The following is a 13,688-nucleotide window of genomic DNA, read 5'->3' as shown; positions in this document are numbered from 1 at the left end:
TCTTTCCTTTCCATCCTCCTGTGTTTGCTCACTCACTTGGCTGTCTGACTTCCTAGGTCAGAATTTAGCACTTATCACCTCCCCTTCCCACCCCCCGATTTTCCTGCCTTATGATTTGGGTTTTCCCTGGGCATTACCCTACTCCTTGGGATGCAAACTTTCGTTCTAGGGGCATCACTTGAATATACACATGCAATACAAAGGCTGATAAAGGGAGATGAGAAGCGTGGAAGCCATGTGAGGGGTATAGTGTTTGTATAAAGCTTCCAGAAATGACAGATCACTGAAGTGGATGGCAGGAATGGCTCTGCAGCCTGAGCCCACCACGCTGGGTCAGCTTTGGGATGGAGGTGGGTATGGTGCTGGAGGAGCAGCAGAAACTCCTGTGCAAGCTGAGCCAGACAGAAAGAAACATTGTCATGTCTATTTTAGGATTTTTGTGCTGCTGCTCCTCACCGCTCTGTCCAAATACATCCCTTTAATGGATGCTGCCCGAGAGGAAGCTCATACATCCTCCTGTGAGAGGGTGCCTGTGCCCATAAGCCTGTTTCCCAACACCATAAATTGGTCCTATAAAAGATGTTACTCCTCCCTGCCTCTCCTTAATAACTCTGTGCCGTGGCTCTAACAGCACTTTGCTGCCATCATATTTTTCACCGGGACTCCAGTCTCCCTCTCTTTTTTCCTCCTGGGTACTGAACAGCTCCCAGCAAATCCAGGCAGTTCAGCATCCCAGAGGGGTCTGGTGGGGATGCTCTGGGAGGAGGTGGGACACTGGGAACAGAGGGAAGTGCGGTGGCAATGGGGGCACAGGGGGATTTGGGAGCTGAGTGGGTGCACAGAGCGAGGCCCCAGCAGCTCTGCACTCACAAGGGTAAATCCATTGTTTTTCCAGAGTCACCCTCCTGGGACGATCCCTCTGGCGATCACAGTGCCCTGGGGGAAGCCCAGCCCTGAGACAGCAGCGGCAGTGGAGGCTGTGGGCTCCTCCTCAGGGACTCAGCATTCCTGGTTGTGTGAGGGGATCTCTGCTACTCTCGTCCAACCTCCCTTCCCGATGCCTTGTGCTGCCCACTGCCAAACAACACAAATGTGGGGGTGAACTGGAGCAGGGAGAGTTCCCAGCAGCCTTCCCATCTCCTGCCCGCCCCGGCACACCCTGGGCACAGCGCTGGGATCCACAGGGAGCACCAGAGACCCTACGGACACCCAAGTGTCCAAGTGGGGAAGTGCTCATCTGCACCCAGCTCCCCCCTTCCCAGTGCCACTGGGACCTGGAGCAAAGTTCGGTCCCCTCTGCATGACAGGCATCCAAGCTGTGGCTGGCAGTGGCTTCTTGGGGCTGCTCCTCTTCCTTGGGGAATGTAGCAGAATAATTTGTGTCTGGAAGTTTGTGTTCTCAAGTTTCTTTTCCCTGAGGACGTCAGAGCCCTTTCGCTGAACACTGGAGAGGTGATGTGGTCTCTTTCAAAAATAAATACATTCCTTGGGTGCTCGGTGTGCAAGCAGAGTGCAGTGTGGCTGCTGAAACTCTGCACAAGCCCAGCATCAGGGAATTATGTATTAAGACAGTAAAATAAACCCTTAGAGGTTTCTCTGACAATTGAAGCTCGCATGTGTCCCTCAGTCACTGGGTAAAGCCTTGGGGGGAGCTCTAGGATGTGGCTCAGCTCTTCTCGTGTCCCTTGTGTGCACGGCTGGGTGCCTTGGGGGTGACAGGGCAGGGCTGTGTGCCACGGGGGATTCCCACAGCTGGGGCCAGCTGCATCTTTAGACACAGAAATGGGATTGAAACGCACTGATCCTCTCTGGTGCTCCCTGTGTGAAGGAGAATGGGAACATCTCAAAGCCATAAAACCTTGTCAGCTCACATCTGGCACATCCTGCCCAACGGGTTGGGTAAAACCAAGCAGCTGCAATGTCTTCTCTCTCACTTGTGCCTTAAAAAGTTTTTTAAAAGAAGATCCCGTTCCCCTTGCTGTTCATTCCCTCTCATCTGAGCTGTGACTCTCCTGCAGCAAGTTGCTGTCAGGAGCAGCCCCCTTGCTTTATGCTCTTCCAACAAAGCATGGGCAAGTATTTGCATGAGGGCAGCTTTAATGAGCTGCTTTTCTGGCCATGTAAATAATCTTGTGATCTTCCTGACAAATTAATGCTTACTCCCCTCCTCCCCAGCTCTTTCTAACTGGCTAAAGTGTTAACCATTATTGCTTTGGGGCTTATTAATATTTTGGAGTACAGTAGTGACACTGGGAGAATGCTGGGAGGTTGTGTGAATTAATTCTCCTTTGCCTGTCAGGGCATTTAAGTCTTAGGTTTGGGACGTGGGTGATTTAAATAATTCCCATGGATTCCTCAGCTTCTCTTGTCACATGCATGGGGACAGGAGAAATCACACGTACAAGCATGATTAACTAATGAGCTGTCTAATGAAGTGCTTCTGACTACAGGCATTAACCATCTACTGCCAAACAGAGCAGGGGGAAAAGAGAGGGCATAATCCCATGTCAAAGTTCCCTAGTGTGTCACCCTGCCTTTGGTGACAGAGGCTGGTCCCACCCTACGTGTGAGAGATGCTCCCTTCTCATAGGCAGAGGTTTATTTAGCTAACCCACACGAAATCTTCTCATTTAGGAGCCTTGAGCAGGGGGCTGCCAGCTACAAACCCCAGCAGGAATCCAAAACAAATAGCCTACAAAACGAGGAGAAATTTAATAAAAGAAAAAAAAATCCAGAATTTTTCATATCTGCATGTATAGAACACAGATTATCATACAGATGTTCTGACAACACACCTTTCCAATACCTAGAAGTCACACATTTGCAAGGCCAGGTCCTGTCTCTCGAGCTGGATTTGCCTGTACCAAACAGGGGCTGCAGTGCCAGGATACAAATGCAGCTTTGCTTCCTAATGCAGCTAAGTTCAAAACTTTCCATGGAAGCAGGAAAAACACTGTCTGCAATTGGCTGAAAAGCTGTGTATGGGTCAGTAATGCTTTTGGGGGTTGTGAAATGTCACTTGTGGGATGCAGGGAACTGCACCAGGCTGCCACCAGCTCCTCCCAGATTACTTCAAGGAGTTAGAAGCATCTCCAGGGGCTCCAGCCTTTCTGCCTCTTGGGTAAGGGTTGAGTGATTTATCCAACCATGACATTTCTCAATCCACAAGCAACCAACCTGTCTCTCTGTTTTCTTCCTGGAGCAAAGGGGGAGCTTTGAAATAAGGATGTCCCTGGGGGCTCCCAGAGGATCAGTGACATTGTTGGTGGCTCACCCCTCACTGGGCTGTTGGGGGGGTGTTTTGTGCTAAGGTGGGATGTAGATGTGGATCCTGGAGAGTTTGGTCCGTCTGTTTTCTGAGCTGAAGTGCACGTCTAATTGCCGTTCCCAAATCCGGGATTCATGATTTATCAAATGGGATTTTTGCCGTGGGTGTGGGCTGCGAGTTCCCATCTAATTCCCAGTGTTGAGCCCATTTCCCCAGGGGCTGTTTGGGGCCCTGCTCAGCCTGGGCTGGGCATCTCTCCCGTGAGTGTTTCCTGCCTCCCAACGTGCAGGAAGCGGTTTTGAGGGATGTTGCGGAAATTCTTTGTCTCCACTTCCTATTTTCTTTTCCTGCTCACCCCCCTCGGGCAGGCACGTGTGCTGCCTGCTCGAGCAGCCTTGGGCTTCCCTGCTCTGGGCCATGTAAGGTGCTTTTTGCTTCCTAAAAGATGGGAAGGGCTGGTTTGCCATCACCAGTGTTGGTTTTGCCGCGTGCACTTGGCACGGCCCGGCACCGGTGTGGCTGTCCTGGGAAGCACAGTGACATCCTTCAGGCTGCTCCATCCTTCCTCCTTCCCAGCCCTGGGCTGGCCCTTGCTCTGCTGGGTGTCCTCCCATTCAGGTGTTGGGAGAGCAGAGTGGGTTTGGGTGCAGGCTGAGGGCATCTCTTCTTCTTCTCATCCCGGATAAATGCCTTTATTCCCACAAATAACAGGATGTGGGAGCTGCCAAAAATCCTGGTGTTTTCTGACAGCGTTGGCAGCAGCTATTCCTGGGTGCTCGTGTCCTCAAAGCGACAGTAATTTGCATGCTGGAAAATGAATTTCTGCTGCACAGAATGCGTCTGACCAGGGTCAATAGTCGTGCCTGCTGTTTGGTTTTGTGGTTTTCAATCCAGTAGTTCCCACTGGAGAGATGCTGATGCTGCTGGGACCAGGGCCAGCCCGGCTCCTCTGCCTCCAGTCTCTTGCAGCACCACAGAAGCACCTGAGCTTGCATGACAGAAGGGATGGATGGGATGGCCCCGTGGCAAAGGGGTCTCACTGTGGCTTGGAAAAAACCCTGGGCAAGTTCTGCTCCCTGTTTCATCCCCCCTGGCAGTGCCACGGACGTACTGGTTCCCCCAGGGATTGCTCAGTTTGGTATTATTCTGGAGCTTCAAAGTCTTCAGCTAGATTTTTTTTCCCCCATAAACATTTATCCAGCTCGTGCAGCCTCGACAGTTCTCTGATTTAGGCCAGGAACTGGTGGGACCCTTTCTGTCAGCCAAAAGGAGCCCGTGGGCAGATTAGCACCAGGCACCTGCCTTTGCCAGGGGTCTTTCCCAATTCTATGATCTATTACAGCAGAAAAACAAGGGATGTTGCAGGGGAATTGGGGTGGATAAACTCTGCAGCACCAGGAGTGAAAATTTGTTAACTTCTCCCACCTACAGCTTCCCACAGACTCTGTGGGACTCCTGTCCCTCCTGCTATCCTCTGCACCCCAGCAGCACCCACCCCTGTCTCAGAGCATCACACCAAGGCAGGGATGACCAGGATTTACCTGCTGACCCCGGGCAAGTCCTACTTGGAGTCTGAAATACAAATCCTAATTCTTTAGCTATAGCCCCATCTAATGGCACGATCCCAGCAGCTCCCTGTGCAGTGCTGGTGTTTGGGTGGATGCAAATCCTGCTCAGGAGCTGGGGGATCGTCCCTGGCAGGGCATGCCAGCAACACTTCCCCTGCCAAGAGCCCGTGACCGGGGACACAGCTGTCACCTCCCTGGGGACACCCCCAAGGCTCTGGCTGTGCCCCGAGCTGCTCCTCGGTTTCCCTTGCTTTTCACTGTGTAAAAAAGCAGCTGCTTTGATGGGCTGTGCTGGGATCTGGCTCCTGGAAGCCAAGTGCTAGGCTGGACAGCATTCCTTGTCTGGAGAGCCCTGCAGTGGTGCAGGAGCAGGGTGGGACACACAGGACAGCAGCCCATGGGCTGGACACACCTCCTGGCTGCTGCAGGGGCTGGGCCACCGATGGAAACCCACACTCAGCTGGGTCCCTTCCAGCAAGGAAAATGGGGAAAATTTCCAGCAAACCCATGGGGTGTGGAACTGGGATAGCCACCCTCTCGCCTGAGCCACCTGCTCCTGGCTGAGCCCCTGTGGAGCTCTGCACTGATGTCCCAGTGGCCACAGAGAGCTCAGCTGATGGTGACAAACTGCATTTAAATGCTGTCTGTGGCTGAGGTAGGAAAAGCCAGGAGAAATTAGGCCAGTGGGTCTTGTCCTGCCAGGACGGCTCAGCCCAGCTGCTGCCTGGAGGAGGGGTCCTGCCTCTGCTTGGTGCATGGCTGGCTGCAGCATCCCTCTCTGCTGCACTGGTGCTGGGTGTGGGGCTGTCCTGAGCCTGAGGAGAATGTTGCTGCTGCCTTTGGGAGACAGTTCCGTGCCAGCCAGGTCAGTAGCTGGTTTAGGTTGGTTTGATTTCGGGTTTCTTTTTTAACTGAGTTTACACACATCTTCAAATATTGGTGTTGACTCAAACCCAACTGCCAGTGCCAGATGTGGCTGATCTTGTCTTGTGGAGCCAAGCTGTGGTGTTGAGATGATCTAACAGCAGTGTGGAGAGCCTGGATGCTGGGCTGTGTCCACCCAGGGTGCAGTGAGGTGGGCCAGCCCTCTGTGTTGCTGTGCCAAGGGATGTGCCAAGGTGTGCACTGGCACCACGTGTGCATCCACAGCCCTGGCTGCCTGGGTGAGCTTGTTTGGGACTTTGTGCTGCAGGCAGCAGCATACAGTAGAGAAATTAAGAGGATGTTGGTCCAGCAGGGACCTGGCTTCAGCTCCTTGCCTTAAAAACAACTGTGGGGTTGAAGCCAGGATCAGGATTTTTCCAAGTCTGGCTGAGAGAAATGCTCTCATGCCAGGGCAAAGAAGCTCCTCTGTGCAACACCACTTTGGTGGCTCTGGTTTTCTACACCACTTCCAGTGCTGTGGGTATTTCCCTTCACCTCCCACTTTCTCCGTTCATGAGACTGTGCCCTGATCTCCCCTGTGACCTGGCCCCTGAGACCCTCGTGTTGGTTGAGTCTGAGTGGGGATGGTGATTTTGGGGCTTTTTGAGAGTCCTGGGGGGCATGGGGGCATTGAGAACAAGGTGGCATCATCAGGAATTGTCCTCTTGGCTCCGGACATGCACCATGGTGGGACCAAGCCCCAGCTCTCCACAGTAACAAATTACACACTATCCCACAAAAGTACAGAAATTCAGGAAACCAACAGCTGGAGCCTTAAGATATTTCTTTTTTTCCACTGTTTTTAGTGTTTGCCCTTCCCTTAGCACAGGGGAAGTGGATCCTCCAGGGAGCTGTGGCACTGCTGTGACTGGCCAGGCTGGCCATTCCAAGGGCTCCCTGCTCCTCCCTGGTTTTCATTTGATTTGTGGCCACTGCAAGTTCCACCAGTGAGGCTGGAAGGGAAACCTGGCCCATCTCCCACTGGGATGGCTCCAGGGGAGCAGAAAGGGGCTCTTTGTGGGGTCCCTTTTGCTGTGAGCAGGAACTCCCCCCAAGCCCCTGTTTACCCAACACCCACTGGCTGGTTACCAAAGTCTACCTGTAAAGATTAATTTTGGCACAAGAACCCCAGGGAGAGCATCTGCCAAGGAAAAATATTGTTGATGGGCTCTAGGAAAACAGGATTGCTCATCCAGGGGAAAATCACCTGGCCAGGCTGAGCAGCCTGCACAGACACAGCACAGCTTTATCTCCTGCTGCAGAGGGGTGCCTGCAGAAGGATGGTGCTTCTCCTCAGTGCTGCCCCAGTTTGGTCCACCTTGGGTTGGCTTGTGGGTCCCCACACCCCACTGAGGGACATATGAGACCAAAGGGGACATTTGTGGGGTGCAGCTGGCTGGGGCAGGGGTGGTTTCTGTGCCAGGGCTGTGCTGGGAGGCTCCTGGAGCTCTGCTGTGCCAGGGCAAAGCCCAGCCCTAGGGCACTGCCTGGGGGGCAGCTGACTTTGCTTCTTGCCTTGTTCTTCCCAGCACCAGGCCTGCACGAAGTCACTTCCCCCTGGGCATGAAGCAATACAAGCTTTAGTGTCACTTTCTTTTCTTTTAGAAATTAAAAACCTCTGTTCTCTTCAAGCCAAAGCCAAACTCAACAAGCATCAAGCAAAACTTTCCTAGGTGCTCTGAACTCACTCTGTGATTTGGTTTGACTGTCCAGGTATTTGCAGGCTGCAAGTAACTTCCCAATGATTTATACAGCCTGAGAGATGGGATTTGAGAATTGCAATCCTCCAATGCAAACTGCTGCAATGGGCAGAAAGACCTGGAGTGGATGGGTTATATCGGGAAGGAGACTCCTTCATAATGTCCATCCAGGCCAGGTCTAGAAGGACAGCTAGGTCACAGCTAGGTCACAGCTAGGGACTGCTCATGTGGCACAGGAAGGCTCTAAAAGCCGTGGCCACCCCAGTTCCATGAGCAGTCCCAGCCCTGGGGCAGCAGAGGGTCGTGCTGGGCTCCCCCAGGCTCTGTGGGCAGAGCTGCCCCTCAGTCCCTACAGCGGAGCCTGTTCCCACGTGCCCTAAAGGCTGTCCCAGGCATCCTGTGCCATGGTTTGATGGCTGTGCAGGTATTTCACTAATGGTGGTGGCAGAGGGCCAAGCATTTGTTCTGCTGGGTGAGTTCTCCTGCCCACAGGTCACCCAGAGTGCAGGGCAGAGCCTGTGCTTGAGCATTCCCAGACACACAAGGGGCCAGCAGCCCTGGATGTGCTTCCCCAGGACATCCCTGCCATGCCAAGGGATGCAGTCACAGCAGGAAAGGAGCTGCAGGCAGGCCTGGAGGGGTGGCACAGCAGCTCAAACATCCCTGGGAAAGGGAGTGGTGAACTGCCCAGGCCAAGGGAATCGGCTTTTTCCACTCAGACCTGCTCCTTCCTCCACCGGCAGCACAGCCAAGGGGAATTTTTGCTCAATGCACTGTGAGAGATAAAACACCAAACAGAGCAGCTGCCAGGCCAGGTGAGAGCAGCGACCATCACACAGCAAAACAAACATTCATGAAAGCTGAATCCAGCACTGAGGAAAACACGGAACTCCAGAGGAGTAGAGGCTGAAATAAGGAATTACTCTTCTAAATCTGACAACCAGAGAGCCATGCCAGTGTTGACTCCCTGATTAAAAGGAGCAGGTTTCTCACCAGCATCATGATGGAGATGAAAATAACAAGGGCTGAGAGAATTCATCATAGAGAACCAGTGTTGCCTTGTTTTTCATCATTCCTTGCAACTTTCAAATTTTTAGGATACCAATAATAACTTTGCAGATGCAATATCTCTATCTATACTAATTTAATATATTTCTTTAAGCCAGTCTGATGTTTCAGTAAAACTTTTTATGTCTGAGGGGCAGGCCTCAGATGAGCAGTATTAAGGGAAAGATTTGGGCTATCATTTCATGCTTTGCTTAATCTCCCAGTACATGGTGGTAGGTGTAACTGTGGTGTGTTTAGAAGTTTTATTTTTTAAAGCAAAGGATCCAAAAGCAGGTAGCTGACATTTTTAACCTGTCCTCTGAACCCAGCTGTGGGTGCAAGCTGAGCACACCAGAGCCCAAGGCAGGTACAGTGCTGCCCCAGAGCACAGAACCAACGCTGTTAGCACAGGGACTTGTACATGTCTATGGCCAATAAAGCAGTGACCCAGCCCTAAAATTTGCCCCTGTGACAGCAGAGGCCCGAGTGTGATGGCCCTGCCCACTACAGTTACCTCAAAGGCTGCACCCAGCTGCTCTAAATCACAGCCTCTCACCTGTGACTGACAAAGCAAAGTACAAGGCACAAAGTGCCAAAAGCCAAAAGGTGGGAAGGACAGCAGAGGCAAGGATAATTTCAGAGAGCAGACAAGTGGCTTAATTAGCAAGGAGTTTCGACTGCACTGCTTTTCCTTCTGGGATAGCAGAGCCAAGGAAAACCATGCCTTGCTGTGTCCCACGAAAGTGTCTTGAAGAACCTGTTCTAACAATGGTCGTTCCCTGGGATTATTTAGCTTTTCTCAAAGGACCAGTGTATTCAGAGCTGAGCGTTATCAAACTGTTGATGTGTCACCTGGATTTACTGCCAGTCACTCCATTCACTCCACGAAGTGTTTATAATAGACTCTTGTGGAAGAGAGCTGCCTAAAGTGAGCTGTGAGGAGCACAGCTCTTTTTTTTTTCCCTTTTAACTGGGGAAAGAGGAATTTATACATGCATGAGGCAGGTAAAATAGGCTCAACTGGGGCAAGGCTTGCTGCTGTAATTACTTTGGTTTTCAATGCATTTACACATTTCATGTGAAATCAGGTTGCAGCATACCCAGACTATGGCACATTGAACTTTTCAGCATCTTGCTTCTCGTAGCACAGCACTTGCTTTGTTCTCTCTGAAGAGAATTCTGCTCCCCAGGTGAACTCTGGGACCAAGCTAGTGCCCATGCTGGCCTCAGCTCCAGGATATGCTACTTACCAGCAGCAGGTAAGTAGTGAAAGGAAATTCTGGCTGTCACAAACCTCAGCCTAACTTGCCTTTTTGCCTCTTTGTCCTTGCTTTTCTTCTTGTTCAGTCCAAACCATGCATGGTCCTCTCTCTTGCCCTCCAAGTGAGGGATTTCAGGACTCTCTTGGAAGTTTTAGCTGCCCACATCCAACCCCTTCTGTTACCCACTCTAAACCCAAAGAGCTGATGCAGTTCAAGCTGTGCTCTTCCAGATGACAGATGGCCCCATCCAGCGAGGCAGTGACATTCCTGGGCACAGTGTAAGCATGGTGCTGAACCTCTGAATGTGAGAGAGAAGATGACAAGCACATCTTAGCTCAAGAGCCATACACAGCAATGCCAAGGTTTGCAAATTAATAAAAAGCCAACAGCATTACAGATAAATGTATTTTAATTAGGATTAAATACTATCTCAAGGTATCTTGAAATCGCACTTGTACTATCAACAGCCAGAGGCAATAAAAAAAAGTCTGAAAACGTATAAGTTCTAGCATCCAACACATGACAGTAAGTGCTGCCATTTAAAGCGACAAACACCGCTCCCAAGAACAGATATTCTTAGAGGAAAAAGTTGTAACATTTTTGTATGGACCCAAAAAAAAAAAAAGGTAATTTGAAGACCAGAAGAAATATATTAGTGCCTGCCTTTTTAAAAGGTTTTTTTTGTTGTTTTTCTTTTTTTTTTACATTAAATACAGTTTTCTTTAAAAGCAAGGTACTTTCTAAATTCATGGTTTATATACTGTATGTACACAAGAGCAGAACATTGTACAGTGTTTTTGGATAAAGCAGCACTAACTAGCTATAAGCTGGTACGGTGTTGCTGACCCAAAAAAGCAAGATGACAAGTTAAGCACTCTAGGAGAAGTATCTCCATGGTTGGTATGAGAAAAGTAAAGTATCATGTATGTACAAACTGACCATTCAAACAAACTCTGCCAACTCAACATCATTTGCCATGGAACTGCACATGCTGCAGCTGATCAATGGAAGCCTGACTGCAAGAGCTGGGCTGAGACCCAAAGCAACCATTTCCTCTCAGTAACAAGGTGCATCACCCATGCAGAGAGCACTTGCACAAGTCATTATTGCAACACTTCACCCCTGGGCTCTGGGGGGAACAGGTTCTCAGGGCAGCCTCAAGCCAAGGACACACCTGCACTGTTCTTTCACTACTCGAAATACAAAATGCCCCAACCAAACCATATGAAATTGAGATTAAAGCTACGTGTTAAGTATCTGTATGTGCACCTGGCCTTTCTGCCCACAGCTATGAATTAAAGCAGAAAGTTTGCACCCCACTATCACCAGTTCAGACTAAAATGGAGTGGCAGGGATTTCCACCATTAGTGCAACATTAACTCCTATACTCTATCAAAGTGACTGACTGCTCTCCAGATGCACAACACACGTATTCACGTCTTACAAAACTGGTTTCAAGTTTGTAGCCTTTTTTTTTTTCAGTCTACCCCATTAGAAACCCCATTAAACTCAGGAGTAGTCTGTGGCCTGTTTGAAGTCAACTGCATCAAAATATGACTTTTATTCTAGGGTTAGCAGTGGGGCAGAGATTAAGGTTTTACTTATTACATGTATTTTTAAACATCATTCAGCTTACACCTTCAGAAGAGGTTATTTGCTGTACTTTCAGGACGTTGTTCATCCTTGTCTTACACACTACACTGGTTTAAGGAACTGAATGTTTCTTCTTTGATGAGGACAGAAGTGAGACAACTTGTTTCTAAACTGCATAAACTTAAAGTTTCAAGTTTTAATGGTGTAAAAAAACTGACATTCAATTACAGTTAAGAGAAACTTGCTACACAGCAAACTGCATCCAAATCTACCAGTTAATGATGGGACCTTTAAATTAACCATCAACGAGTTATTCAAGGCATCCAGACCTGGAAACAACAGATCACCCAGCCAGTGAGCCAGCAACTCCCTCCCCCTTTTTCATGAGGCTTTAACAAGTGCAACTGATGTGACCTCAGCACTGGAGCCAACGACTCCAATCCCCAAAAAGGTTAGGGAGATCCTGTGTTAAGCCCAATGCAATATGCATTAGTGTCATGGAGCAGGAAGATCCCAGTGTCTACTTGTTAAAAGTTCACACAAACCATATAGATACAGACAGGATGAAACACAGACTCAAAAGGATCCATTATGCTTGAAGAAAATTCCAAATAAAATGACATCTTCTGCACAGCCCAGCCTCGGACACAGCCACACCTTTATCTAGTATAATAAACTCTGTAGTAAACTGTTTTTGACCTCCATAGAGAGTAGGAGTTGTCAAATTTAAGAAGATAAACTCCTCTCCCTGGGTACTGGTGGCTGCCAGCATACACTTCTTCGTGACAGTCTCGTCTGTACACAGGCACTATTTCATCTAGCTGAGGCTTGTTGGCATTCTTTTTGGCTTTTTCTTCGCTGCTAGTATTTTCTGCAAGGGAAAAAAAGAAGTGTCAGTGAACATGGGTGGATGCTTTATGAGAGAAAGTCAGACTAATCTCTGTGGGACAAAGCCCTCTTTGTTAGTTTAGGAATGAGAGAAGTCACAGAGATTCATACCAAGGCTGGGGCTGAAGCACTCAGAAGCAGCAGGAAGAGCAAGCAAGCTCACTTCATCATGATTTTAACAGTTTGATATTAAAACTCACCACACCCATCTCCCCAGCACAGCCAGGTCAGCTTGTGGAGATGCCAAACTCTAGTTTTCAGTAAGACAATCACCCACCACTGACAGCCACTGATGTGACACACTGACTGGCACAGATTACTTGGTAGTGATTCCCAGAATGCCACTGCTTCCTAGGTCAGGGAAGCAAGCAAATCACATGCTCATTTCAAAACATTTCTGTGATAGTATGCTAGACTCCTCCACAGGCAAAGGCTGTGACCTGTGTCTCAGCCACCATCAGGACTTGCTCTCTGAAGCTGTTTTGCTGCAGCCTCAAGGAATCTTCCTCCCTAAAAACATCTCTTGACCAGCAGGATAGGATTTTTCCTAAGGTTTCAGAGTGCAGATCCACTGTCCTCTGTTATAGCACGGGTTTCAGTTTAGTGTACTGAACAGCTGACTTAGGAAAAGGATTTCCCCAGCCTCAGCTGCTTTAACCTGTCTGTGATCCAAGGAGGAGACTGAAGTTACTTGCAGAACTGCAGTTCCCATTCAAAACTGAAAACATGACTCCAGCCAGATGGAAGCCAGGGAAAGCAGGAGATAACACAAGACCATCAGTGTGGGTTTCCCTCACAGCAACCTCTGACACATTTTACACACATTAGCATGCTTACCTTCCTCTTCCTCCTCATCATCACTGGACTCGCTGACATGCACACTGACTGCAGTATTAGGGGAATCTGTCCATTCAAAATACACCCCAAAACCAATGTCATAATTGTCTGTAGCAAACTCCCAAAAGAGGTAAGACCCCTCTTCATGAGTTGGTACTCTGACTGTAACCACTTCTCCTCGGCCCACTGTGATCACAGAGTCTGCATCCTGACGGATTTTTTCCTTGAAGTCTTTTATCTGGGGTCGTGTCCACATGGATGGGGCAGCTATCACTGGGACAGAATCTGGAGAGAGGGGAGGAAATACTCCAGTAAGACTTTGTTTCAGTTATTTATGCTGCATTCATAAGTGTGCCCTAGGAGCACTTGAGGGCCCCAAGCGTTACAGTTGCTTCCAGGCAATTTTTTTTAACAGAAGAAGCCAGTTTCAGCTCTGAAAAGATGCATGAAACACTGCAAATTTAGTTATAACACCACTAAATGCTACCAGTTCACCCATTCACCACATTTGAACCAAGAGTGCTTATGCAGAAAAGCCTCAGAAGGCAAATGTACTGCTACAGGTGACAAGTTTATATTGCACAGAACCCTTCACTGGAAG

General features: G+C 49.3%; 1 protein-coding gene across 2 annotated transcripts in view; it reads right to left on the bottom strand.

Moving 5' to 3' along the window:
• Positions 1–10,160: 10,160 nt before the first annotated feature.
• ACBD3 (acyl-CoA binding domain containing 3) overlaps positions 10,161–13,688 on the bottom strand; it is a 41,140-nt gene continuing 37,612 nt past the window's right edge. For both annotated transcript variants that reach the window (XM_088161109.1, XM_014877468.2), the window contains 2 exons: positions 13,088–13,372; positions 10,161–12,233 (listed from right to left, as the gene is read on the bottom strand). In XM_088161109.1, the coding sequence (XP_088017235.1) occupies positions 12,022–12,233; positions 13,088–13,372 (497 nt within the window). In that variant the 3' untranslated portion in view covers positions 10,161–12,021. The remainder of the gene's footprint in view (positions 12,234–13,087; positions 13,373–13,688) is intronic.

The sequence above is a fragment of the Sturnus vulgaris genome, chromosome 3 (genome assembly GCF_052056855.1).
Source record: "Sturnus vulgaris isolate bStuVul1 chromosome 3, bStuVul1.hap1, whole genome shotgun sequence".
Taxonomy (NCBI): domain Eukaryota; kingdom Metazoa; phylum Chordata; class Aves; order Passeriformes; family Sturnidae; genus Sturnus; species Sturnus vulgaris.
The sequence above is the reverse complement of the archived record's forward strand: the minus strand, read 5'-3'. Positions and strand labels throughout refer to the sequence as shown.